The sequence below is a fragment of the Equus caballus genome, chromosome 1 (genome assembly GCF_041296265.1).
Source record: "Equus caballus isolate H_3958 breed thoroughbred chromosome 1, TB-T2T, whole genome shotgun sequence".
Lineage (NCBI taxonomy): Eukaryota > Metazoa > Chordata > Mammalia > Perissodactyla > Equidae > Equus > Equus caballus.
Window position 1 is genome coordinate 124,067,324 of NC_091684.1, and position 25,942 is coordinate 124,093,265.

Sequence of the window (25,942 nt, forward strand, 5' to 3'; positions counted from 1 at the left end):
CTCATCTCTTCTTTATCACAGGCAAAACCCCTGCTTTAGATTTGGGTAGGGCCAGAGTTAGTGTTAAGGTCTAATCCTTTAGGTTAATCCTTTAGGAGGTTGACTAACCAGGACAAGCACAGTGGCCAGGCCCTGAGAGAAACTAGGCTTGTAGTTCTGTTTTGGATCAAACACAATTGCAGTAGATCTATAACTGTCACAGAAGGGACCAGGACACACATGTCACAGTTAGTGAAAAGATAGGGGGATGGCTGAGCCTGGCAATGGACTTTGGGTTCCAACACACACTTTTCCCAACTTATCAATGTTTAAATTCAAAAAGTTCAGTTTTTCATGTAGGTGACTGAGCTTTAGAATGCATTTTTTCCTGGAATTATTATTATAAATTGTAGTTAGGTTCCCAAGAAAACCAGCAACGCCCAACTGACAAGTAATATGCATGCTACATCATGTTGTGATTGTTTATATGAAGACAAATGCATTCATTCATTCTTTTATTTAATGAACTAGTTTGCAGTTCTTTCTGAGCTCAAGTGTACAAGAGAGAAAATTCCATTAGGGCAGGGTTTTGACCTCAGGCAGGGCTCGTGAGAAAGTTTCTGAAGGAGGAGCAGGGCTGTTCGTATTCCTGATACCAGTACCTTATTAAATATAAAAGTGTGGACATTTCAATAGACACATATATTGATAAAAAGGCCAATTCTCAGTAATTGAATATATGATTGAACCTCCCTTTGCCAATCTAGAGATGAGTCAAATATAGGAAAAACAGGCATATAATCCTCAGAGCTGGACTTCCTTCAGAGACCCCCCCTCCAACCTCCCCACAGCACAAAAGGGACTCCTCATGCACTGTGTGAACCAGTTCCAGCATCTCTAATAATGTGACTCAGGCATAAAGCAAGGAGAATTCTCCAACAGCATCCTTGCTGGAGTGCTGAAAAAGTCCTGCACAGCCCCAAATCAGTGAGTATAAGCCCGGGATAGCCCAGTGAGGCTACAGCATGGTAAAGATGTTGCCTACAGCAACAGCAGGTGAACAGTGCCAGCCTTACTCCTTCTCCAGACCCTGCAGCCTTTCAGATGAGCTCAACTGTGGGAAATAGAAAGTTATCTACATTAGGCATTCATCTGTTATTTACAAGGACTCATAGGACTAGAAAAGTCTCACAACCAAATTAAACCTTGTTTATTTCCCATAACATAAAATCATTAGATCTGTGTTGATATTGAATTTCAAGAGTCCCCAAATAAATTTCATGTTTTACCTGAGAGTCACTGTACTATCTTTACAAAGAGGTCATGTTTCCACTGAGTGAAGCTAGCTGAAGCTTGGTGTGCAGCTCAATAACTGACCAAGCCAGGACACCTTGCATGAGATGTCTGTTTGATTATCAAGGTCTGAATTTTCGTTGCAGTGAACACTTTGTAAGATATTTATAAATGAGCTAATATTGCCGAATTACTTTGTTAACTTTGTGAAAATGATTTCAAAATATACATGAGGCTGCTGTTCAGACACTAACAACTGGTCATTTGATGAGTAATATTACTACTTTTTATTTTAAGGAAACTACTGTATTAATTTCATCTGGCTACTGTAAAACATTACACAAATTTAGTGGTTTAAAACAACACAGATTTATTATCTCACTACTCTGGAGATCAGAAGTCTGAAACAGGTCTTTCACGGCTAAAATCAAGCTGTTGGCAGGATTGTGTCTCTTCTGGATTCTCTAGAGGAGAATCTATTTCTTTGCCTTTTCCAGCTTCTGGAGGATGCCTGCATTCGTTGGCTCATGACCCTGCATTACTCCTTCCATCATCACTGCTTCCATCATTAAATCTCTTTCTCTAACTCTTAACACTCCTGCCTCTTCCTTATAAGCAGCCTTGTGATTACATTGGGCCCACCCAGATAATCTGGTATAATCTCCTCATCTCAATAGCCTTAACTTAATCCCTTCTGAAAAATGCCTTTTCCCTGGTAGGTAACATCTTCATTGGTGGGAAGGATTATGACAGAACATCTTTGGAAGATGATTATTTTGCCTACCACAAACTGTGTAGTGGCCTCCCCAAATTCAACTTTGTCCCATATGCAAAATATATTAACCCCATTCCAATATCTCCAAAAGTCTCAACTCATTATAGCATCAAAGTTCATAATCTCAGCTAAATCTCATCAGCTCACAAGTTCCAAATCTCATCCTCTGAATCATCTAAATCAGCTGTGCATGAGGACTGCGTATGAGCTACCCTGAGACACAATTTGTCTCATCTGCGAATTTGTGGAACTCAAGAAAGAAATTATCTGCTCCCACAATACAGTGGTGGGAAAGGCATATCATAACAGTTATACATATTCCCATTTGAAAGGAGAGAAAATAATAGGCAAAAAGGGAGTACTCTTCCCTTTCTCTGTCCCTTTCAGTCCAAATGGGCAGTGTTTCTGTTGGTATAAAATTCTTAAACATCTTGTAGGTCTTCTATGTGTGTCTCAAGAATTCACACCATGAGACAAGAGATCCTCCATAAATCTTCCACAGATAATCCACTCTCTATGCCTGGCTTTTGGTTACATGGCCGAGGGGACTCGTAATTCACACACCTAATCTCCTCAAAGAGTCGTCTGTGTGACTGAATACTCTGACCTTTTGCTACTTTTGAGGCACTAGCAAAAGGTTGTGCAGCCACATCCTTGACTTTCTCTTAAGAGGATGCTTTCCTGACAGTGACTCTCTTAATTTTAACATCTTTTGCAACCTGGATAAACTGAGAATTTCCTAAATCATCAAGTCCTAGTACCTTCTTTGTTGGCAGTTCTTCCCTCAGTCTATCTCTTCTCACATTTTACTATAAGCAGCAGGAAGAAAACAGGCCACAACTTCAATATTTTGCTTGGAAATCTCCTCATCTAAATATCCAATTCCATCGTTGTAGTAGTTTCCTATGGCTGCTATAACAAATTACCACAAACTTTGTGGCTTAAAATAACATGCATTTATTCTCTTACACTTTTGGAGGCCATGAGTCTGAAACTGAGGCCGAATCAAGGTGTTGGCAGGGCCATACTCCCTCTAGAGTCTCCAGGGAAGAATCAGTTTGCTTACAGTTTCTAGTTTCTAGAGCTGCAAGCCTTACATTCCTTGGCTCGGGGCACCTTCCTACATCTTCAAAGCCAGCAGGATAGCATCTTCAAATATCGCTTTGCTTTCATCACATTACCTTCATTCTTCTATCTATGTGTTGTCTCGTTTTGCCTCTCTCTTATAAGGATCCTTGTGACTGCATTTAGTGCCCGCCTGTATAATCTCCCCATCTCAAGACTCTTCACTTAATCACATCTGCAAAGACCCTTTTTCCATATAAGGTAATGTTTATAACTTCCAGGGATTAGGACCTGATCTATTTGGGGGCCATCATTTAGCCCACTGCAATCAATTGCAAGTTCTACTTTCCACATTATTGCAGACATAATTCAGCTAAGCTTTCTGTCACTATATAGCAAGGCTCTCCTTTACTCCAATTTCGAATAAGGTGTTCCTTCTTTCCTTCTGAGCCCTCATCAGCAAGGCCTTTGATGTCCATATTTCTACCAACAGAATGTTTATGACCATATAATGTATATTTTCTCCACCCTGCTCCTCACTTCTTGAAGGCTTCACTACAGAATCATTAACATCTGCATTTCAATTAACAGTCTGAGTCTAGGCTTTTTCTATTATGTATCTCAAAATTCTTCTAGCCTCTGCCCGCTGCCCGATTCCAAAGTCATTTCCACATTTTTATGTATTTGATACAGTAGCATCCCACTTCCAAGTACCAAAGTTTGCATTATTTTCCTATTGATGCTGTTACAAATTATCACCAATTTATTGGCTAAAACACAACCAATTGTCTTCCAGTTCTGGAGGCCAGATATCCAAAAAAGAGTCTTACAAGGCTAAAATCAAGCTGTACGTAGGATTGTGTTCCTTATAGATTCTCTAGGAGAGAAACTGTTCCTTGCCTCTTCCAGCTTCTAGAGGCTGCCTGCAGTCCTGGGCTCATGGCCACATTACTGTGACCTCTGCTTCTGTCATCACATTTCCTTTTCTGACTGACACTCCTGCTTTCCTCTCATAAGCACCCTCGTGATTATACTGGGCCCATCTGGATAATCCAGGATAATCTCTCTTATGCCAAAAACCTTGATTTAATCATATGTGCAAATCCCTTTTGCTATTTAAAGTATGTATTCACAGGTTTGGGGGCTTTGGGGATTAGGACATGGACATCTTAGGAGGACCATTATTCTGCCTACCACCACCACATCTTCTATGCATTGATGCAATGTTTTCATGTAAATGAAGAAGGCTGAAATCTGAAGAGAATATTGGGTAGCAATCGTGAGACTAACCCTCTTTTCACACTTATCAACTATTTTTTTTGGAGAATAAATGTAACTGTTATCATCTCTCTTTTTCAAATGGGAAGACTAGACCAGAGAGGTTAGGCAATTTTACAAAGGTCACACAGTTGGAATTTGGCCGTGTTAACCATCTTAAAGTGCTCTCTACTGTGAGCTGCCCCAGGTCAAGCAGACAGCTTTCTAATAAGTGTAGGATGCCAAACTCTCAATTAGGATGATATAAATCTAAGTCAAAGTAAATAGCTTAACTCACAAAATGCCCTTTTCCTGACCCTAAAATTAAGATGTTGTTAAAAAATGAGGCATTTTGTTCCAATAAGTTAATGCCTGAATGTCTTAACAGAAATTGGAAGTGAAACAGAAATTTGACCTTTGGAAAAAGTGCTGGATTCTTGGATCTACCAGTAATTCAGTGAAGTTTTTTCATAGGCATGTTCCTTAACCTTTTGGGCTCCGTTTACTTTATCTGAAAAGTGAGAGTTTCTAGTAAGTGGCTTGGCTGGCTCCTTTGAGCTATGATAATCCACCATTCCAGAGTCCTTTAATCTCAATTCTGTGTGAAGGAGGTTGGTTATATATCAAGGCACTCTACATTTCAAGGACCCCATGAATGGAAGTCTCCCTCTTATCCAGAGATATTTTTTGAGAATTATAAAAGCATAGGCCATTTTTGAAATGTTTAAAGGGATCAAAAATTTAAATGTTTCTCTTTTACTGAGGCTGAAATATTTGCTATTTGGTTATTTATCACAATAATACATTACATGAGATGCTATCTTTAATAAGAGCTGAGACCACCATGGCAGAAAGGAAGACTTCTCATTCCTCTTATGAACACATGGTGTTGGCTAAGAAAGGAGGACATGAGGAAAAGGAGAAAAAGCCAGGAGTGGGAACAGGGCTCAAGGTGGGAGGTCAAGTCTCCTTGAGGAGGTCTTCTCTGACAAATAGGGGAAACAACAGACATGCCAGGTGGCAGTACCTCCAGTGGCCCTGGGGATTGAAACAGAGACCCAGCACAGAGCAAGGGGAAAGAGGAATTAACCATGATACATCATGTTTTTAAGAATGCAGCCAACAGATCTGGATTCAAGGTAGCCTCTAGACTCAGTGGGCAATAGAGTGTTTTCTGGCAGGGCAGAAGCCCAGTTATGTGAGCTGGCAGACATGGCAGTGTCTAGAGAGAGAAGATTCTGCCATAGAGGGACCACCTCCACATCACCATGATGGTGGGAGTGGGGCCCATAAAGTTGTTAACATTGTTGGGGGCAACTTGAAGCCTGCAGAGTTGGGTCTGCTGATTGAAGTCTGAAGTACCTGTGGCAGGGCTAAGACAGGCAGGATCACCCGAAGCTTTCACTCCCACACCCCACCTCACACTGCTCCCACTGACTGAGCTTAGGGTCTTCCTTACACCTACGTCCATAAACTGTTAGAACAGAGGCCATAACCAACACCAAGATGAACTCCCCAAATCAGAAGTGTTCTCCTCTATGCTCCTACAGCACTGCTTTTTCATGAGCTTATTTTCACATTTATTGTTTTGTACCTGGCATTATAGCTTTATATATTTCCTATTTCCCTACTAAAAATTTACTTCTTAAGGAAATTCTAGACTTTCTGAGCTCACTTTATCCTCTAGGACATACTTGACTCATTCAGGTTCTCCGTCCTTCTGTTGCTACCAGATAAAGCAACATTATCTTCCTTTGTGTTGGCTGAGAGTCCTCCTCACAAGCTGTGTTTTTTATTTAATTTTATTTATTTTAGGAAGATTAGCCCTGAGGTAAGTACTGCCAATCCTCCTCTTTTTGCTGAGGAAGGCTGGCCCTGAGCTAACATCCATGCCCATCTTCCTCTGCTTTATACATGGGATGCCAAACACAGCATGGCATTTGCCAAGCGGTGCCATGTCTGCACTCGGGATCCGAACCGGCGAACTCCTGTCTGCCAAGAAGCCGAACGTGCACACTTAACGGCTGTGCCACTGGGCTGGCCCCCCGGCTGTGTTTTTCAAATCCTAATTTTCTTAATTCTGATAAGTAAATCTTCATTTACCTTATTTCATAGTCTCTAACAACTGTCCTTTTACATAGTTTATGCTTGAGGAGATCCACTGCAGATTATTTATCATGTAAAATAATCTAAAAGTCTAAGAATAGCTAATTGGTTTAATACATACACACACACACCCCCACACACACATACATATACATATATACATAAACATAAGAAGAAGATGGGCATGGATGTTAGCGCAGGGCCTGTCTTCCTCACCAAAAGGAGGAGGATTGGCAGTAGCTAGCTCAGGGCTAATCTTCTTCAAAAAAAAGTTTAAAAAATGCACACACACACACGCCTGCATGCTAGTAAATATTTCACCTTTCAAAGTTATGGTTATGTAGAGACTTTAGTGTGGGAAATACTCCTGCTCTAATGTTTGGTATACAAAAGACTGAATTTTATATATCAAGAACAAAAACAAAATATATGTACAGGTAGAAAAAATCTGGAAAAAATGTACCAGGTCAAATTATATGTGAGATAATATATGTTTGTAATTTTCTCCTTTACAGATTTTCTGCATTTTCCCATATCCTCCTATGTACATATGTGGCATAGCATTTTAAATACCGTCTGCCTGCATGAATGTGAGACTTCTGTGGTATCTTCTCGGCCATGTGTATTCACACTTTCTTGAAATCACTCCATCCTTTGGGCAATGGTCCCTCGAAGCAGAGGCAGCAAGGATTCCCTCTCTTTGATAGGCTCAGAACTCCCTTGCACTGACATGTACTTTAGTTTCATTCAGAGAATATATATATTGATTATTCCATCTGCAATGGTCAAGTGTGAATTATATGCCAAATTTAATAGCAAAAGGTAATCTGTTTTAACAAAAGGAAGTAGTACAGGCAAAAATGAATGTTTTTACATTTTGATTCTTACCCCAGGTACATAAGCAAGACCCAGACTCAATATAACAGGGAAGGAACAATAATGCTAATATAATGCTGAATTATTATTTGTCTAAAAAATAGAATTATGACATCTGTTTAAAGGTGAAACTTTTATATTTTGATTTCATTTTATGTAATTTCATTTCATGTTAAATATTAGAATAAGAAACTAAGAAACAGAAGATTAACTCATTAATGGAATTTAGATTCACTACCTAATTAGTAAAGTCTGTAGAGAAATAACAGCGTCACAGTGTGGCAACTTTGGAAGTGGACAGAACCCAGGACCATGCAGCGTGTGGTGGACGGACGTGCCATTAGGGAGCCACTGCAGTGAGAGGGGCTGGCAGCCTGGGCTCAGTCACGGCTCCAGACTTAATAGCTCTGCATTCTTGTCCTGATCCCTTAATCCTACCTTAAACTTGGATCCCATAAACTGGGATGTTAATAGCAACAAACCTCATCAAGCTATTCTGATTAGATATGTTAATGCAGGTAAAGCCTTTATCACAGTGCCTGGCATAGACATGGTAGCTATTATGACCATGGCTGTTTCAGTCATTGGTGACAGTGGAAGTAGATGGTGGTATTATTATTTGGAAGACCAGACTTGGATTAAAAACAATAATTTAGGTTGTACTAGAAGATTGCTATCATAAGACAATTTCACCTACTCTACATTTTCATGACATCAGTCCAGTACCCAATGTTTAACAGCCAGCTTCTGGTCAAAATTTGCACTGTGTATTTATTCCATATTTATGTTTTCTGAGCTTATAAATTACTTGAGAAAATATATATATTTTCAGCATTGTCAAGGGAAGTTTTTTGATTACTCTGAGTAAGGGATGGGAAACAAAGCATAAATTATTTTTAAAGGCATCTCAAATTGCTTTACAAGTGATAATATGTGTACAGACACACACATCCAGCCACAGAACTCCCGAACACATTTGATTTAAGCTTTATTTCTAAATGATATTCATCTACAATGCAAACCTGTGTAATTTGGTGGAACAGTTTAGACAATTTCATTAAAAATAGCAATTAAAATAATGAGCGAAGTACTTAATATCGATTTCTGGAACATAGTGGTTGCTCAGTAAATAGCCAGAGTTATGAGTAATTTAAAGATCTGCATCTCTTATTTTTCAGCTTGACTATCTCTGCCGAGTGCCCAATGCAACTTGAGGACTTCCCGATGGATGCCCATGCTTGCCCTCTGAAATTTGGCAGCTGTAAGTTATTTTCACAAGTAAGAAGCATGGATATACTTTTGGGGTTATTTCCACATTCATTCAGAAGAATTTAGGTTCTGTAGGTCAATAAGCATGATATGAGCTGCAGTCTGCTTGAGAAGACTGGAGAATGCTCCAGGGTACACACACCTGTGTCCTCACAGACCAGTTTTCTTGTTTGTAACTGAGAGAATGCGAGTGGAGGCACGTACCATCTAGAATATGCTCCTGGAGACATGTTTCACTCCAGACCTTCAACTAGCAGTTCTTTCTGGTTTTCACTTCTCAGATTGCAGGTCACTTCCTCCAAGAGGCCAACCTTCAAAACCCAATTTCCACCACCCAGCCAGTAATTTTTTTATTGCATTGTAGTCATTGCTATGTTAACTCACTTCTAGAATGTTCCATAAGAGCAATGACATTGTCATGTTCACTGTCACTGCTTACCCTGCACGCATATTAGGAAATATGTGTTGCTTCAACAAATAAATTATTTATTAGGGGCACACGTCTGATTCTAGTCCAAATTCCTGGATTCCAGCCATTCCAGACATAGAGTGGTAACATTGGCCCCAAAAGAATGCCTGCAGCCTCGTCCTCACTTCAGAGATATTGGGAGGCAGGGTTGGAACTGATAGACTATTTCCTTCTTTCTTTACACTATCCATTTGTGCTCATGCTATGTGAAGTTTTCATTTTTGAAAGCAGAAGGATGGTCTCTTTGAGACTGAGCAGCAGGCTGCCTGGGTCTGAATCCTGACAATCCCACTCCTTTGCTGAGTAACTGTGGCCCAATTAGTAGCCTCTCTAAGCTTTTTTCCCTCACTTGTGAAATTGCTGTGAGATAAAGTTTTAAAGTGGCAGAATAACACCAATTAAAGCGTTCAAGAGGGGCCAGCCCAGTGGCGCAGGGGTTAAGTGCGCATGTTCCACTTCGGTGGCCTGGGGTTCCTGGGGATCCGCCGGTTCAGATCCTGGGTGTGGACATGGCACTGCTTGGCAAGCCATGCTGTGGCAGGTGTCCCACATATAAAAGTAGAGAAAGATGGGCATGGCTGTTAGCTCAGGGCCAGCCTTCCTCAGCAAAAAAAGGAGGATTGGCAGCAGATGTTAGCTCAGGGCTAATCGTCCTCAAAAAAAAAAAAAAGTGCTCAAGAAATGTCCGTCATAATCATCATCGTCGTGATCTGTTCATATGTTTTTTTACCATCTGCATATCTTCTTTGGTGAAGTTGCTGTTCAGGGCTTTTGCCCATTTTCAATCAGGTTGTTCATTTTCTTAGTGTTTAAAGAATTCTTTGTCTATTTTCTATACCAATTTTTTATTAACTATGTGATTTGCAAAGATTTTGTCCAAATCTACAGCTTGTCTTCTCATTCTTTTGACAATGTTTTTCACATAGCGGAAGTTTTTAATTTTAATGAAGTCTAGCTTCTCAATTATTTCTTTCATGGATCATGTCTCTGGTTTTGTGTCTAAAAAGTCATTGCCAAACTCAAGGTTATCTAGGTTTTCTCCTATGTTATCTTCTAGGAGTTTTTTAGTTTTGCATTTTACTTTTATGTCTATGATCCATTTTGAGTTAATTTTTGTGAAGAGTGGAAGGCCTGTGTCTAGATTCATTGTTTTTGTTCATGTGGATGTCTAGTTGTTCCAGCACCGTTTGTTTAAAAAACTATCTTATCCATTGTATGGCCTTTTGCCTTTGTTAAAGATCACTCAACTCTGTTTGTGTGGATATATTTTTGGGCTCTCTATTCTCTTCCATTGATCTATTTGTCTATTCTTTTGCCAATACCACACTGTCTTAAGTACTGTAGCTTTATAGTAAGTCGAGATTGGGTAATGTCAGTTCTTTGACTTTGTACTTCTTCAATATTGTGCTGGCTACTTTTGGTCATTTTTCTCTCCACATAAATTTAGAATTGGTTTGTCAATATCCACAAAATAACTTGCTGAAATTTCTACTGGAATTGCTTTGAATTTATAAACCAAGTTGGGAAAAACTGATATCTTAACATTTAGTCTCATAAACATTAGTTCATGAACTTGAAATAGCTCTCCATTTGTTCAGTTTTTCTTTCATCAGAGTTTTGTACTTTTCCTTATCTAGATCTTGTACATATTTTATTAGATTTGTACCTAAGTATTTCATTTTTGGGGTGCTAATGTAAATGACACTGTGTTTTTAATTTCAAATTCCAAGTGTTCATTGCTGGTATATAAGAAAATAATTGACTTTTGTATATTAACTTAGATCTTGCAACCTTGCTATAATTACAAATTATTTCCAGGAGGTTTTCTGTTAATTCTTTCATATTTTCTACATAGACAATCATGTCATCTGTGAACAAAGCCAGTTTTATTTCTTCCTTCTCAATCTTTGTACCTTTTACTTCTTTTTCTTGTCTTATTGCATTAGCTAGGACTTCCAGTACAATGTTGAAAAGGCGTGGTGAGAGAGGGCATCCTTGCCTTGCTGCTTATCTTAGTGGAAAAACATCTAGATCAAAGTTCTTTTTTTTTTTTTCTGTGATTTACAATTCCTTTTGCACCTTCTGTTGAAAAAATTATTTTTCTTCCATGGAATTCCTTTTGCATTTTTGTCAAAAATTAGGCATATTTTTATGTATGTATATTTAGCTTCCCTAATCTGTAGCATTGATTGTTTATCCCTCCTTCAGTACCTCTTCATCTTGCTTGCTGTAGCTATACAATAAATATTAAAATTGGGTAGACTGATTTCTCCCAATTTATTCTTTGTCAGAATTTTTTTAGCTTTTCTAGTTTATTTTCTTTCCATATAAATTTTAGAATAATATTTTCTATATCTATAAAATATGTTGCTGGAATTTTCATAGGAAATAGGCTAAACCTGTATAACAACTTGAGGGGAATCTTACATCTTTACTATGATGAATTTCCAACCATAAAGACAGTTTGTCTCTCTGTTTATTATGATCTATGATTTCCATTATGAGCATATTATAGAAGTCTTGTGCATACTTGTTTGATTTATACGCAAGCATTTATATATTTTTAAGGGAATGAAAATGATATTGTAGTTTTAATTTTAGGGTCCACATGTTCATTGCTATTATATAGGAAAAAGTTTCTTTCGTATGTTTATTGTATATCCTGTTTCCTTGCTGAACTTACTTATTAGTTCTAGGAGGGCCTTTTTTTTTGTTGTTTGCATTATCTTGGATTTTCTACATAGACAATAATGCCATCTGAAAATAGGGGGAATTTTCTGTCTTTCTTTCCTTCTTTCTTTCTTTTTCTTTTTCCTTTTCTTTGTTTTGCGAGGAAGACTGGCCCTGAGCTAACACCTGTTGCCAATCTTCCTCTTTTTGCTTGAGGAAGATTGTCACTGAGCTAACATCTGTACCAATCTTCATATTTTTTGTATGTATGATGAGCAGAGTGTAGGTCTGTGCCTGGGATCCAAACCTGCAAACACTGGGCTGCTGAAGTGGATTGTGTGAACTTAATCACTATGCCACCGGCTGACCCTCTTTCTTTCTTTCTTTGTCTTTGCACTTTTCTTCTCTTCCCTTATTGCACAGGCTGGAATTCCCAGCACTAAGTTCAATAAAAGTGGCGAAAGCAGACATCCTTGCATTATTCCTACTCTTGGGAAAGCACTCAGTCTTTCACCATTAAGTGTAATGTTAGTTATAGATTTTTGTTTTCTGTGGAAGTGCTTTATCAAATTGAGGAAGTTCTCATCTATTACTAGTTTTCTAAGAATTGTTATCATGAATAGATGTTAATATTATCAAATACTTTTCCAGTAGCAATTGATATTATCACGTGAGTTTTCTTTAGCATGTTAACTTTGTGGATTACATCTGTGCCTTGCATCCCTGGGATAAACTACTTGGTCACTGTGTGTAATTCATTTTATGTGTTGTTGAATCCAGTGTACTAATATTTTGTTAAGGATATTTTATGTCTCTATTCACGAAGGATATTGGTCTGAACTTTTGTGTTTTTTGGCAATATCTTTGATTTTGGTGCCAGATAATCCTGGCCTTATAAAATGAATTGGGAAGTATTCTTTTCTGTTTTCTGGAAAATACTGTGTAGAATTGGTATTCGTTCTTTTACATAGTTCTTAGAATTCTCCATTAAAGCTATCTGGGCCTGAAAATTTCTGTTTCAGGAGATTTTCAGTTATGATTTAAACTTCCTTAAGAATTACAGGGCTATTCAAATTATCTATTTCATAATGGATGAGGTTGGTTAATTTTTATTTTTTGAGAAATTGATTTCTTTCACCTAAGTTGTCAAATTTATATTTATAGGATTGTTCATAGTATTCTTTATTATCTGTTTGAAGTCTGCAGAGTCTGTAGTAATAGCCCTTGCTTCATCCCTGATGTTGGTAATTTGTATCTTCTCTCTTTTTGTGTTTGTCACGCTAGAAGTTTATCATTTTTTTTGATCTTTCCATTAACCAGCTTTTTGTTTCAATGATTTTCTCTATTTTTTTTCTATTTTGCTTATTTCTCTTTTCATCTTTCTAATTTTCTTCCTCATGATTACTTTGGATTTAGTTTGCTTTTCTTTTTCTAGATTCTTGAGATAGAAACTTAGATTATTGATTTGGGGCTTTTCCTCTATTTTAATGTATGTGTTTGGAGCCTTAAATTTCCCTCTTGCCCTGCTCTGGCTATATTGTTCAAATACATATATATGATAGGATATAAATATATCCTATTAATTCTGTTTCTCTGGAGAACCCTGACTAATACAGATTTTGGTTTTGAGAAGTGGGGTGCTGCTGTAACAAATACCTAAAAATTTGGATATGACTTTAGAACTGGGTAATGGGTAAAGGCTGGAAAGTTTTGTGGTGCATACTAGAAAAAGCCAAGATTGCTGTGAAAAGACTGTTGGTGATACTGGTGAGGGCTCAGAAAGAAAAAAAAAGAGAGCTAGAGAGAAAACCTCCATCTTCTTGGAAAATACATAAATAATCATGAACAGAATGTTGGTAGAAATATGGATTTAAAGGTCTTCAGGTGAGATTTCAGGCAGAGATGAGGGACAGGTTATTGGAAACTGGAGGAAGAGTGATCCTTTTATAAATTGGCAAATCACTTGGCTAAATTGTGTTGTAGTGTTTTCTGGAAGGTAGAACTTGTAAGCCATAAAATTGGATATTTAGTTGAGGAGATTTCTGAACAAAGTGATGAGGGAGTGCCTTGGTTCCTCCTAACTGCTTATAGTAAAATGCGAGAAGCAAGACATGAATTAAAGAAAGAATTGTTAAGCAGAAAGGAACCAGAACTTAAAGATTTGGAAAAAATTAGCCTATCTATATTGTGAAAAATGAGGAAGCTTGTTCTGGAGAGAATAGAAGGGTGTGACTGGACAATTACTCCATATAAAGGTTACCCATGATGTTGATCAGCCATCTCAACAGAAGGTGGGAAGAATGACTCCGAAGGCAATTCAGACATCATCAGGGCTACTCTACTACTCTATGAGGTGGCTGCCTCCACCTCACTTTTGAAGGGCAGGATTGCCATCCAGCAGAGCTGTGTGGGCAGGGTCCTTGCAGAGATCCTTGGCAGCAGCAAGCCTTACAGCAATTGGGGTGACACTGCTGCCCCAGGGGCCCTGGAGGGCAGAGCATCGAATCAAAGAGGATTATTTTTGAGCCTTAAGATCTTATGGAATTTGCCTTGCTAGGTAGTGGACTTGCTTACTCACCCCTTTCTTTCTTCTGACCTCTCTTTTGGAATGGGAATGTCTATCCTATGTCTGTCCCACCACTGGATATTGGAAGCATATAACTTTTTTGGTTTCACAGGTTCACAACTGGAGAAGAATTTTGCCTCAGGATGAATCACGTCTCAACCACATCTAATATTTACATCATGTTAAGATGAGACTTTCGATTTTAGAAGTTAGAGTTGATGCTGGAATGAGATAGGCCTTTTGGTGCTATTGGGATGGAATGAATGTATTTTGCACGCAAGAAGGACATGAATTTTGGGAGGCCAGTGGCAGGATGCTATGAACTGAATTACGTCCTCCCAGATTCTTATGTTGAAATCTTAATCACCTATGTTACTGTATTTGGAGATGGGGCCTTTGTAATTAAGGTGAAATGAAGTCATAAAGATGGAACCCTGATCTGATAGGATTGGTGCCCTTATAAGAAGAGAAAGAGAGAGATTTCAAACACATGCAGTAAGGAAAGGCCATGTGAGCACACAGAAAGAAGGCTACGAGCCATCAAGAGAAGCAGAAACTGATTCTGCTGGCACTGGATCTTGGACTTCTCAGCGTCCAGATCTGTGAAAAAAAAAATCTTGGTCATTTAAGCCAACCAGTATTTTGTCACGGTAGCCTGAATGGACCAACATAAGTTCTAAAACTTCTGTTTGATTTTCTTTATCTCTTCAGTTTCTTTGCTGAGATTTCCTGATTTTTCATTTGTTTCAAGCATGTTTTAAGTGCTCACTGCAGCATTTTATGATGGCTGCTTCAAAAATTCTTTGTCAGGTAATTCTAATATGTCTGTCATATCTGTTTTGGCATCTATGGTTTTTTTGATTTAGTTTGATCTTCCTGGGTCTTGGTATGGCAAACAATTTTCTACTGGAACCTGGACATTTTGTGTATTGTGTGATGAGACTCTAGATCTTATTTACTTCTGTTTTTGCTGGGGTATTTTTTACAATGCTCTGGCAGGAAAAGATGCAGCACAGCCTGCATGCATATTGGGGTAGAAGTCCAGGTTCCCCACTCAGCATCTATCTATACAAGGGTGCCTGGGGCTCCTTGTTCCTGCTGGGTGGGTGCTGGCTTTCAGCTCCATACTAGGCCTCCACTGACACCATGTGGGGTAGGATGGCCTCGTTACCACTTAGCAGTGGCAAAAATCTAAATTTCCACTAATCTTCCTCTGACACAACACCAGCAAGGAGCAGGATGGACTTGTTACTCCTGGATTAAGGTGGAACTCCTGGCTCCCCACATGGCCTCCAGCACACTATGGGGAATAAGCATCTTTACTGCCTAGCAGGGATGAAGGTCCTGGCTCTCTCTGTACCTGACCTTCTCTGATGACACTCCATTGGTGGGTTGGGGCACCTGCTAAGGGTGAAAGTCTAGGGTCTCCACTCTCTTTGCTGGGAGGGATGGGGGGGAGCATGATTTTTCTGTGGTATTTGACTGGAGTAGAGCAGTTATGTCTAAAAGTTATCTGCCTTGATAGGCTGATCCTTTCCTGGTCCTTTGGATAGAGAGCACACAGGCTTCTCTTAGTGTTACTGTTTTTTTCTGTGCCCATTGGCATTTCTTGGTTGCCAGTCTTTGGTTCCAAGTCTGAAATGTAAAAGGCAAGAAGAAAACCAGAGAACTCACCACTGGGTCATCCCTTGGGTCCCTGGTCCCAAAGTCTGTCTGCCTTATTCTCTCTCTCTTTCAGATTCTTCCTATATTTATTTCATATGTAATATGCAGTGTTTCTAGTTATATGTACTGGGATGAATAGGGGGAAATACATTTCCATTTCCTGGAGCCAGATGTTCTCCTGGATGTATTTTTTATTATTATGTGTACTTCCTGGTGTTTGCTGAGCCTCTATAATCTCTAAATTTGTCTTTCACCAAATTTATGGCATTTTGACCATTATTCTGTCTAATATTTTTCTGTGCAATCCTCTCTTTTCCATCTGGAGTTCTAATTATATGTATTGTAACTTTTGATATAATATCTCAGATCCCTAGGAGTCTCTTCCTTTTTTAAAATATTATTTTCCTTCTTGTTCTTTATATTAGATAATTTCTATTGCTCTGTCTTCAAGTTCATTGACTTCTGTCACTTCCAATTTGCTGTTAAACTTATACAGTAAGCTTTTTATTTAGTATATTATATGTGTCAGTTTTAGAATTTGTATTTGGTTCTTTTAAACAGTTTCAATGTCTCTGCTAAGATTTACTCCTAGTTTCTTCATTACAAAACATTACATTATTTTTGTTTATACCCTTAAGCATAGCCATAATAGCTACTTTAAAAATCCTTGTATGCTAAATCCAGCATCTAATCCTCTGGGGGTCCTTCTGCATTGATTGTATTTCTCTTGAGTATGTATCTTTTTTTTTTTTTTTTTACATTTAATACTTTTGAATTTTTTCCTGGATGTTTCTGTGTTATACTGCAGAGACTCTGGATTATGCTAAATTTAGAGGGTTAAATTTTTTTTAATCTGGTTAATTTGACTGAGCTCAAACTCCACACTCCATCTTTTCTGTGGTGGCAACAGCTGAAATGTCAGGCGGTTCTTTTACTTTGGTTTACTTAGTAAGTTAGATATCTGGGTAGAGTTTACATACATGTGTTTATGTCATATTTGGGTCTCCCTCTCTGTGGCACTTTCCTTTTAGGACTTTACACCTCACTTTCCAGCTGCTGCTTTGACAGCTTCCAGACTCTTTCTTTTGGTTCTTCAAACCAGGAAGACTGAGGGATCTAGCTGAACCCTGGCCATCTCGTTGCTCTGACTCACAGCTTTTAAGTGAAAAGGTATTTCCTTTATCCGAGTGCCAACTCCCTTCCAGTCTCCTCCTGTATTGTTCATTCTCCAGTGCCTTCAGGGAGTTGTTTTTATATGGTGTCCAGTGTTCGTAGTTGTTACCTAAGAACAGTGCCATTACCGGCAGAGGAACGTCTTTGGTTCCAAGGGCTTCCTTTATATTACTTCTGTCATTCCAAAGGGATTAGGAGAGGTAAGCTTGTGGGATGAGCCAAACGTTAGGTTGGATGAAAATAATTCATTTTTTTTCAAACTATGATCTTCAAATGCCATGGAGAGATAAACTATACATTTATTTCAGGGAAGCAGTGTTTTAGAAAGGGACTCTCACCAGGATTTATTTAAATCACTTGCTGTCATGGGGTGGCTGTGCACTTTGGTACTTGGGACAAAACCTTCAAAAGATCCCTAAGGCATCTTATTTGGGAATCACTGAATCATGTTCCTGAAGGAAAATGAATTATTCATGTTCCCAAGAGGAAAACGAGTTGTGTAACTTAAAATTATGCTGCTCTTTGTACATGAAAATTATTCTCTTGATTTGATCAAAGATAAAACAGTAAACATCACAGGTCGTTATTTTTTCTATCGTTAGTTAAATAAGTTCAAGTCAATGTGATATATGGATTTGATGGTGATAATGGTGTGCAGGGCAGGCAACACAAAAGCAGTTCTGGTAAAGGGAAATATGTGACCTTCTAATCCTTCTTAACTAAATTATCTCATAGTCAACAACCCATCAACTGCAGTTAAATCATTTATTATATTCAAAGCTAAAATACGCATCTGATAGGATCTCTTCACTTCTACATTCAATCAAGCCAAATAAGATCAATTAGTGTATATACATATTTCTTGAGATTTTGACCTTTCATGCCAAATTTCTTTTCATCTGACTGATATTGTGAAGATGGATTTGATTTAGATGTTGATTGTTTCTTTATATTTGCTGTTAATGTCATTACTATGACATAAAAAGCAATTAGAAGGATTTTATTCATATATCATGTTTGTAAATAATTGACCAAGAGCTAGAAAACTGCAAACTTCATCTTTGCTCGCCTTCTATAGTTTCAGCTGAGAACATAATAATTTTCAGAGAAGAAATGATGTTCAATTAAGTGTTTTTCTTACTTCTCTTTCATCTTTTGGATTCACTAAAAATAGCTGCTTGGCCAAGTAGTTCACTTGTACTATGGCCATCTGAGTGTGCAGAGGCTAAATGTGATAGTATAATGGGTTTCAAATTACCCAGTCCAGCAGTCCCCTGCTATTAGGAGACAAAAGAATGCAAATAGGTGTCATTATTGTAATGAGCCACATGCTCTGGCTTCTCTAATGGAGAGCTGAATCAAGAGACATTTCTGTTATTGCTATCTCTACTCTCAAGAATTCAAACAAATGTGGAAATTGGCCTTCGCTTATAGAGGGATTTTTCCTGGTCTGTAAGGATTTCCTTAAATATAATGGCATGGCTTATATTTGGAAGCAGGTGCTTAAACAAATCAAGACTATTTAGAAAAGAAAAAAACTTTAATGTTTTTTGTTCATTTTATTTGTGGAGTGATGCGTTAAATATTAGATTAAGTCATGAGACAACATCTGGATTCATAAAAATATATACTAAATTAGACATGGGCACCTCTTTGATAGACATCCAGTGGAAAGAATTTCAGAAACTCGGGGTAAATCTCACTGTGGTAAGCTATGGGTACATTTGAACTGTGGAATTATGTCTCTCTGACTGCATTTGTCATGCCCAGCAGGTAGCCACTCAGCCTGAGTGTGGATGATCTAGAACACAGGTGTTAGAGGGCCTGATGTGCAAATGTTACAGTCTGTGAGGTCTTAGAAACACACCGAAGCTTTGTCTCTGTTGTTTCTGAGTTGAGATACATTAGTTAACCTTGATTACTATTTAATAGATACGTTGGGTGTGTTCTGCATTCTGCTAGGTGCAGTGAGAAACACAGAAGCATGAATGGTGCTCTACTCCCAAGGACTTGATGATGGACACCTTAGGTAATCAGGTTACATACACTTGTGCAGCTGAAAGCCACTTGGAATTCACAGACAGGGAAGCTCATCATGGGGATGATATTTTGAACTAAACCTGGAAGGATTTGAATAGAAAGCATACTGGAAATGAGGGCAAAGCACAAATGGTAAGGATCAATTAGTGGAGGTGGGAAAGTGACAGGATGACATTACAACCCAAACAGGAAGACCCTTAAATATGAAAGTGTAAAGTAGTAGGTAGAACGGTGATATTTGCAGAGCAAGGGGAGGGTATGCTGAAATCCCTATTATGGGGGTGAAACCAAGGGCTAAGGATTGCTGTGAAGACAAGAAGTGATGAGCGCTGAGAGCAGAGTGGTGGCCAGATGTGACAGGTAGATATATAGGATCAAAGAAGGACATGAGTCAAAGAGGGCATCATGATTTTAATACCAGGTGACTTGGGAAATACTATTTTCCATGAGGAAATTGGAAGTAATTGGGAAGAAGTGCTGGTTTGGAGTTAAGAAAACTAATCAGTTTATGAGAGGATGGGAAATTACATGGAGGGACGTCCTTTTAACACATCTAGCCTTTTGCTCTGCTTCTCGCTCCTCTCCACAGGAGGAGTACTTTTTCTGCTGGGAGGGTGACAGTCCTTTGTCTTTCTTTCCTGATTTGGTCTCAGTTAAGTCCATAGATGCAGAGGGCCTGATCTCTGACTCACTTTCACTCAGACCAGTGAGGCAGTGACCTAACATAATTTTACAAGGGCTTAACTGCGGGTAGTGATGGGCCATTTGACTAGCAAACGTCAGTCTTCCAGTGTAGCTTCATTGGTAACAGGGCAGAAATGTTATCTGTTCATCTCCATTTGCTGAGAGCTGCATTTAACCTCTCAGTTGATTCTGGGCAAGGAAAATGGTGTGACAAAGCCCCATCAATCTAATTTAGAGCAGGGATATTCAGTGTCCAATAGGCCTTTAGAGATAATATATCTACATACATTTATCTTTCACAAAGTTTCTAATCTAGATTATGCACTCGATGTGTCGGGTGTTGGCTTGGTTTTCAGCTCAGGGGACTGAGGCTCAGGGAGGTTCAGGGACCTGCAGAAGGTCCCACGGGCAATGGGTGGTGAGGCCTTCTGAGGCTCTGCTGGCCCTCGGTTTTAGAAGAGAGGAAGGCTAAAGACACGGGTGTCAGAGAACTCAAATCCTTTACGTTTTCAAATCACCAAAATTCCAGTTATCCATTGCATCCTAATCTGCATTTCTTCTAACACCATAGGTAATGTGAACACACAGAGAACAACGGATTTCCTAACTGGTTATTGACAGTTCCTGGGTGTCCATGCAGCCTGTCAGAGAAGGCTGACCAATGGTCCTTACACACTGGGTTTGCTTTTGAACAACAATTAGAAAGTGAATTCAAGTAGAAAGATCTTTTCCTAAGACTGGATTTGGCATCAAGCAGAAATCCTTCCCAACATATGGTTATATTTCTTGTAGCTACTATTTATTAAGCAGTTACTGCATGTCAGACACATGCTAAATACTAGCCATTCATGAATACACTTTGCCCTCACAGCACCCCTAGGAGACCGGTGTTGTTTCCCCCAACCTAGAGATGGGGAAATAGAGGCTTAGAGCAAAAGATGTTATTGAAGGTCAGCGTCATGCCATCATAGTTCTCTCATAGTTAGGCAAAAACTCATCACTTCTGAAAGGCCTTGTAAATAAGAGGTTAATAGTGCCACTGACGCCTCCTATTCAGGATTTGCAATATTAGAAGAGGACAGACAGCAAGTGTCAGCTGACGGGAAGGAACCCTTTGGAAATTGGTGATGAATTCCCGAGTTGCTTGTAAGTGAAAACGTTTCAAACCTTCTTGCCAGGCTCCACTGATGTACAGTCTGAGGAGGGTGAGCATTATGTTTCCGGAGCTCTAAATCATGACAAATGGTAGCACGGCAAACCTGATTGCCTCGTTTATTGTTGTCCTAGCTAAGAGATTGAATGCCATGCCCCTGATACAAAGAGAAGAATTTAGTGCTGCTAAATGCCCATGCTGAAATGCATGAGCGGTCATTTATTCCCACCCTTAATTGGATGACAGCAGAACTCAGCAATATTGAACTGACACGCTGGAGGCCTCAGTATCTCTTGTTGCAATTATTAATGCTACTAATGTTAATGATATAAATAAGTCGTTTCATACTCACTAACAGTTTGAAAATCAAGATCATATGAATTTTTATTACACATTGCAGGTGACATTCATACATGGCTTTGTGATTTCAAGTAACTTTTATCTAGTTACAATTATTATTTGATTGGGTCCTTACTGTAAGATAAGTATTGTTACTCACTCTACCCCTAACAATGGAGAAAGAGGATTGGAGTACTTGTGCCCAGGGATCCCACAGGTAACAGAGCCAGCCTCCTCCCCAGCCAGCAATCCCTGCAGCATCTGCATGCTTCCCTGGTCAACTTGCCACTTAGCCTCAGGGCCCAAGGAGAGCCATCTCTAACTGTGTGCCATCTCCAATGCCACTGTGGAAAGTGATGCCCAGCCCTGAAGTCTGGAGAGCAGATGAAGTGGGTGTCCATGTCCTCTACAGGGCTGTCCTAACCTCCACACCCACCTCTGTGCCTCCACCACCCCACGACTTCCATCTGCAGTCTCACGTCTGCACTCGGCCTCCCTCCAGAACTCCAGAGAAGGCACGTACAGCCCCAGACCTCTGCCACTCTCCAGAACACCGCAGGTGTCCTGATGTCCTCCCTCTCCTCCATCTCACCCGCTCTTCGCCGCTTTGCTTTTCTTCCATGAGCAGACCTGGCACTAAGTAAACAGCTCTATGAGGGAAGTTTGTTTCCTGTGCTCTGTACTCCCTTTACACATATGTGCATGTTTCCAGATGTTTCCTGACTCTCAGAACTGACCGTGGCCACTAAGACCTATTGCCCCGAGGTTTGAGCTCCTTTCTGAGCTTCAAGATTTACGTTTTCCAACCTACTTGCATCTTCCAAGGGTCGTGGGGATCCCCTTACTTCATTTGGCCAGGGTCAGACTCACAGCTCCCTATGGATTGGGAAATGGAATAGGGGGTGTTAACAGGATGTCTGCAGCCCTCCTGACTGCAAGCATGGTCATTGAGGGAGGCTAGTCTCACAGCACAGCAGCTCTCCTTGGGACAAGGCAGATGAGCTGGGAGAAGATGCAGACAGGTGCACTTGGAAGCTGCCTGAGCCAGTCTGGGGACAGCAAGAAGAAGCCAGGGGACACTGCCTCATTACCATCTACCACTTACTCCATGCTCACCCTGGCCAGAATCCAGCGGGCTGCTCTGCTCACATCTGTGTGTGAGCGCCATGGCTGTTCCATATTCAGGGTCTTGTAGCGTTTACATAATAGGAAGAAGATAGAAATCCCACTGTCATTTATGTGGAACTCAAGGAGTCATCAGAGTCTCAGCATATGCCCAGCAGTGCCTGTGACCAGACATTTACAAAGCAGCTTTCCAAGGTGGAGAGCAACCTCAGCCCCTCTGCCTTCATCACATGGGCTGCATGTCTCCCCAGTAAAGAAGGGAAATTACAACAGAATGCACTTGTGTCAGGAGAGCTCCATGCTATACTTGTGAAAAACACACTTCTGCATTACCTAAAACTTGAAAACAGAAGGTCCTATTAATTTTTAAAAAATGACAAGGTTACCACTCAACATTCCCCTGCAATATGAATATAGCATCCATGGTATCTCATCCATTGCTGTCACAGGGTCTACTCTACTTACCTCTATTTCATACCTTACTAATGTGTAGATAACTATGAGAATTATATCACTAATTCTCATGGTTTTGACCCCACCTTCACCAAGCAGCCTTTTGATAAGTTGGCCTCCCATATGGCCTTTTGCTCAGGGATGGGGTGCACTGGGTATTGGAAAAGAGTGTTGAGTATCATACATCTAGGGGAAGAACATCTAGCAAAAGATAGAAGATGATACAGCTTTATTTTAATATAGAAGACTGTTTTGTGTCCGTCTCAGCCTATTGAAAATGATACCTGAGACACTCATCTGGAGCCATACTACTCGCCATGAGCCCCCGCAGACATTTCCCCTAGGAGAGCAAGTGTTGTGGCTGGACCAACTCTTAGGGTTCTTATTATGATTGTAGGATGCACCTAAGCAACAACCATCAGGGAACTTTGAAAAAACAAGGTTTATTATTCACAAGTCTCAGAGAGTACAGGGCACACCCGGGACCACACAGTGAGGCTGCAGGTAGAGGGTAGAGAGAGAGAAGAGAAAGTGCAGACCTGGGTTCTGCCTTTATTAGAGTTGAGGGTGGGGTGCCTAGGGTTGCACAGATTCAGTCTTTATTGGCAAATTTAAAACACAATAGAGGAAATTAGTGCACGAGAAGAGAAAAGCAGGGTCACTCACGTGGTCAGTAGTCTAGGTCTCCATGGGTTTTCTAAAAGGGGAACTTCAGGGGTGGGGCACCCTGGCTCTTTATCTAGTTGTGTAGCTGGCAATGTGTTTATTTAAGATGGATATCTTTGAAATGAATGTGTCTGTAATCAAGAGCTTAATGTCTGGCACTTAGACTTCAAAGACCTACATACATGGGGAGACATGTCATATCCATGATTACAAAGAGTCAGTGCCATAAGATATCATGTCTCGCCAGTCTATAACCTGTAGATCCAATTTGATTCCAATATAAAGTCTCATCAGAGTATTTTTAAGGAAGCCTGATAAGCTGATTCTAGCATGTATATGGATGAGCAGAGGGCCAAGAACAGCAGGGCCCCCTGAAGAACAAAAGGGGGACCTCACCTTTCCAGCTGTTGTTGTCTTTTAAAATCTGTTCAATTAAGACAGGGTGGACTGAAACTTGGATAGAAAAATGCAGTGGAGCAGAGAACCCAGCAAAGAGAAAATCTGTGCCTGATGGAAACCTTATTTGGCAGAGCAGGCCCTGCAAGTGAGTGGGTGGGAAGGATGGCTTAATGATTTCCATGGCAACACAGAAAACCACGTGGAGAAAATGTGATTGGATGCTTCTGTGGGAAAATGTATACAGAAGTCAACTCCTGGTGATTAAGGCCCTGACAGAAAGATGATGCATTCCAACTTATAATGCATGTGTGATGTATCTTGACCTTGGAACAGGGAAGCCCTTTGAAATAAGACACAGAAAGATTAAAAGTTTTATAAATTTGGCTAATTAAAATTAATGTTTATCAAAAAAGAAAAAAACCCAAACCAAGTGGAATAGCCATGAACTTGAAGAAGATATTTGCAACAAATAGAACAAGAAGAATGTGTACTAGAATATATAAAGAAACATGATTCAAATGGGTAAAAAACATGAGCACATTTCACAAAGAAGACATAGGCAAAGCCAAAAAGGACTTTGTTTAATGACTCTTTTCCAGAAGGTAAGACTACAAAGCAAACAATGCAACGATTATTATAAATTTCTGAATATCAGCTTGTGGGGAGAAGGAGAGCTTTCAATGAGTCATGCATGGAGGGCCTTGAAAGTTCTGGTGTCTTCCTCTGTATTAACCTTAGTGTTTGCTGCATACATGCCAGTTTTATTATTTTTTCAACTGTTATGAATACTCTTTTGCACTTAAAGCAAGAATAAGGATAGTGATGTGCAAAGAAACTTCCACACTTTAGTAGCATTCTTGATCATTCAAGAGACCATTCTTCTGGCTTCTACCCATGGAAACCTCCAATCCAAGCACAGTTTTGCTTGTAAGACCTAACAGAATGGCTGTTCCAGGGGCTCATTCACAGTGCAGGGGGCCAGCCCCACCTGCTGGAGAGTCTCATGCTGTGTGCTTACAGATGCCTTCCCTGCCAGCACTGGCTGCAGATCTCCGCAGCTCATCCCTGTGTCCTGAGACGTCTGCAGATTTCTCACCTGGGAGGGTGCCCAGTTCTATTCAGTCTGGAGTTGGGGTTGTGATCTGCCTAGGTAGCTGGGAGGGAAGCATACCGACTTGTTTGGAAGGTGTCCAAGTGCTAGATGTGGCGTCCGTGTAGATTCCCAGGCTGGACTCTGAGCCGGTGTGCTGGTTTACCTTCAGGAGCCTCAACACAACTCCAGCAGATGAGTCTGCCGGTTCCTTAAAGCAAACTGAGTTTTGGCCTCACCGCTCTACAGAACCCGCTTGCCTTGGTGGCAGATCCTGCTTGGTCCCATGGCCTCTCCTCAGCCATCATCTGAAACTTGTGGCACAGTCCTCCGGGATAGCACATTCTCTATGCCCTCCCACCACAGTGGCCGCTGCTCGGGTGGCTCTACTGTTCCCTCCCCACCTTCTTCAACTTTGGACCCTGCAGCACTTAGGAAATCAGCCTCCACTCTCTTCTTTCCTCCACCAACACCCACTCCCCAGATGATGTCACCAACTGTGCTTCAGCTGACATCTGTATGCTGGTGACTCAAGAAGTCACATCCTCTTCCGGGACTATTCCTGTGCACTACTGACTTACATAGCCAACTGTCTGTTCAGCATCCCCAAGTAGACCCTTGGGAGGCCTCTCTACTCCGACACATCAGCACCTGAACTGCCGCTCTTTCACCAGAAGCCAGGTCCTTCCAGAATTTTTGCCATCCTAGTAAGTGCAAATGACCTGTCCAGATGTCAGCCTGGCCGTCTTCTTCCTCTCACAGCTCACACCCAATTCAATAGCCAATTGGATGAGCTTTTCCTTTAAAATGTATCCCTAATTTCTCCTCTT

The 25,942-nt window shown here is 40.2% G+C and overlaps 1 protein-coding gene across 7 annotated transcripts in view; it reads left to right on the top strand.

The window, feature by feature from the left end:
- The window catches only part of GABRA5 (gamma-aminobutyric acid type A receptor subunit alpha5), a 72,444-nt gene that overhangs the window by 34,602 nt on the left and 11,900 nt on the right, over window positions 1-25,942 (top strand). For all 7 annotated transcript variants that reach the window (XM_023652053.2, XM_070231411.1, XM_023652057.2 and 4 more), the window contains one exon: window positions 8,530-8,612. In XM_023652053.2, the coding sequence (XP_023507821.1) occupies window positions 8,530-8,612 (83 nt within the window). The remainder of the gene's footprint in view (window positions 1-8,529; window positions 8,613-25,942) is intronic.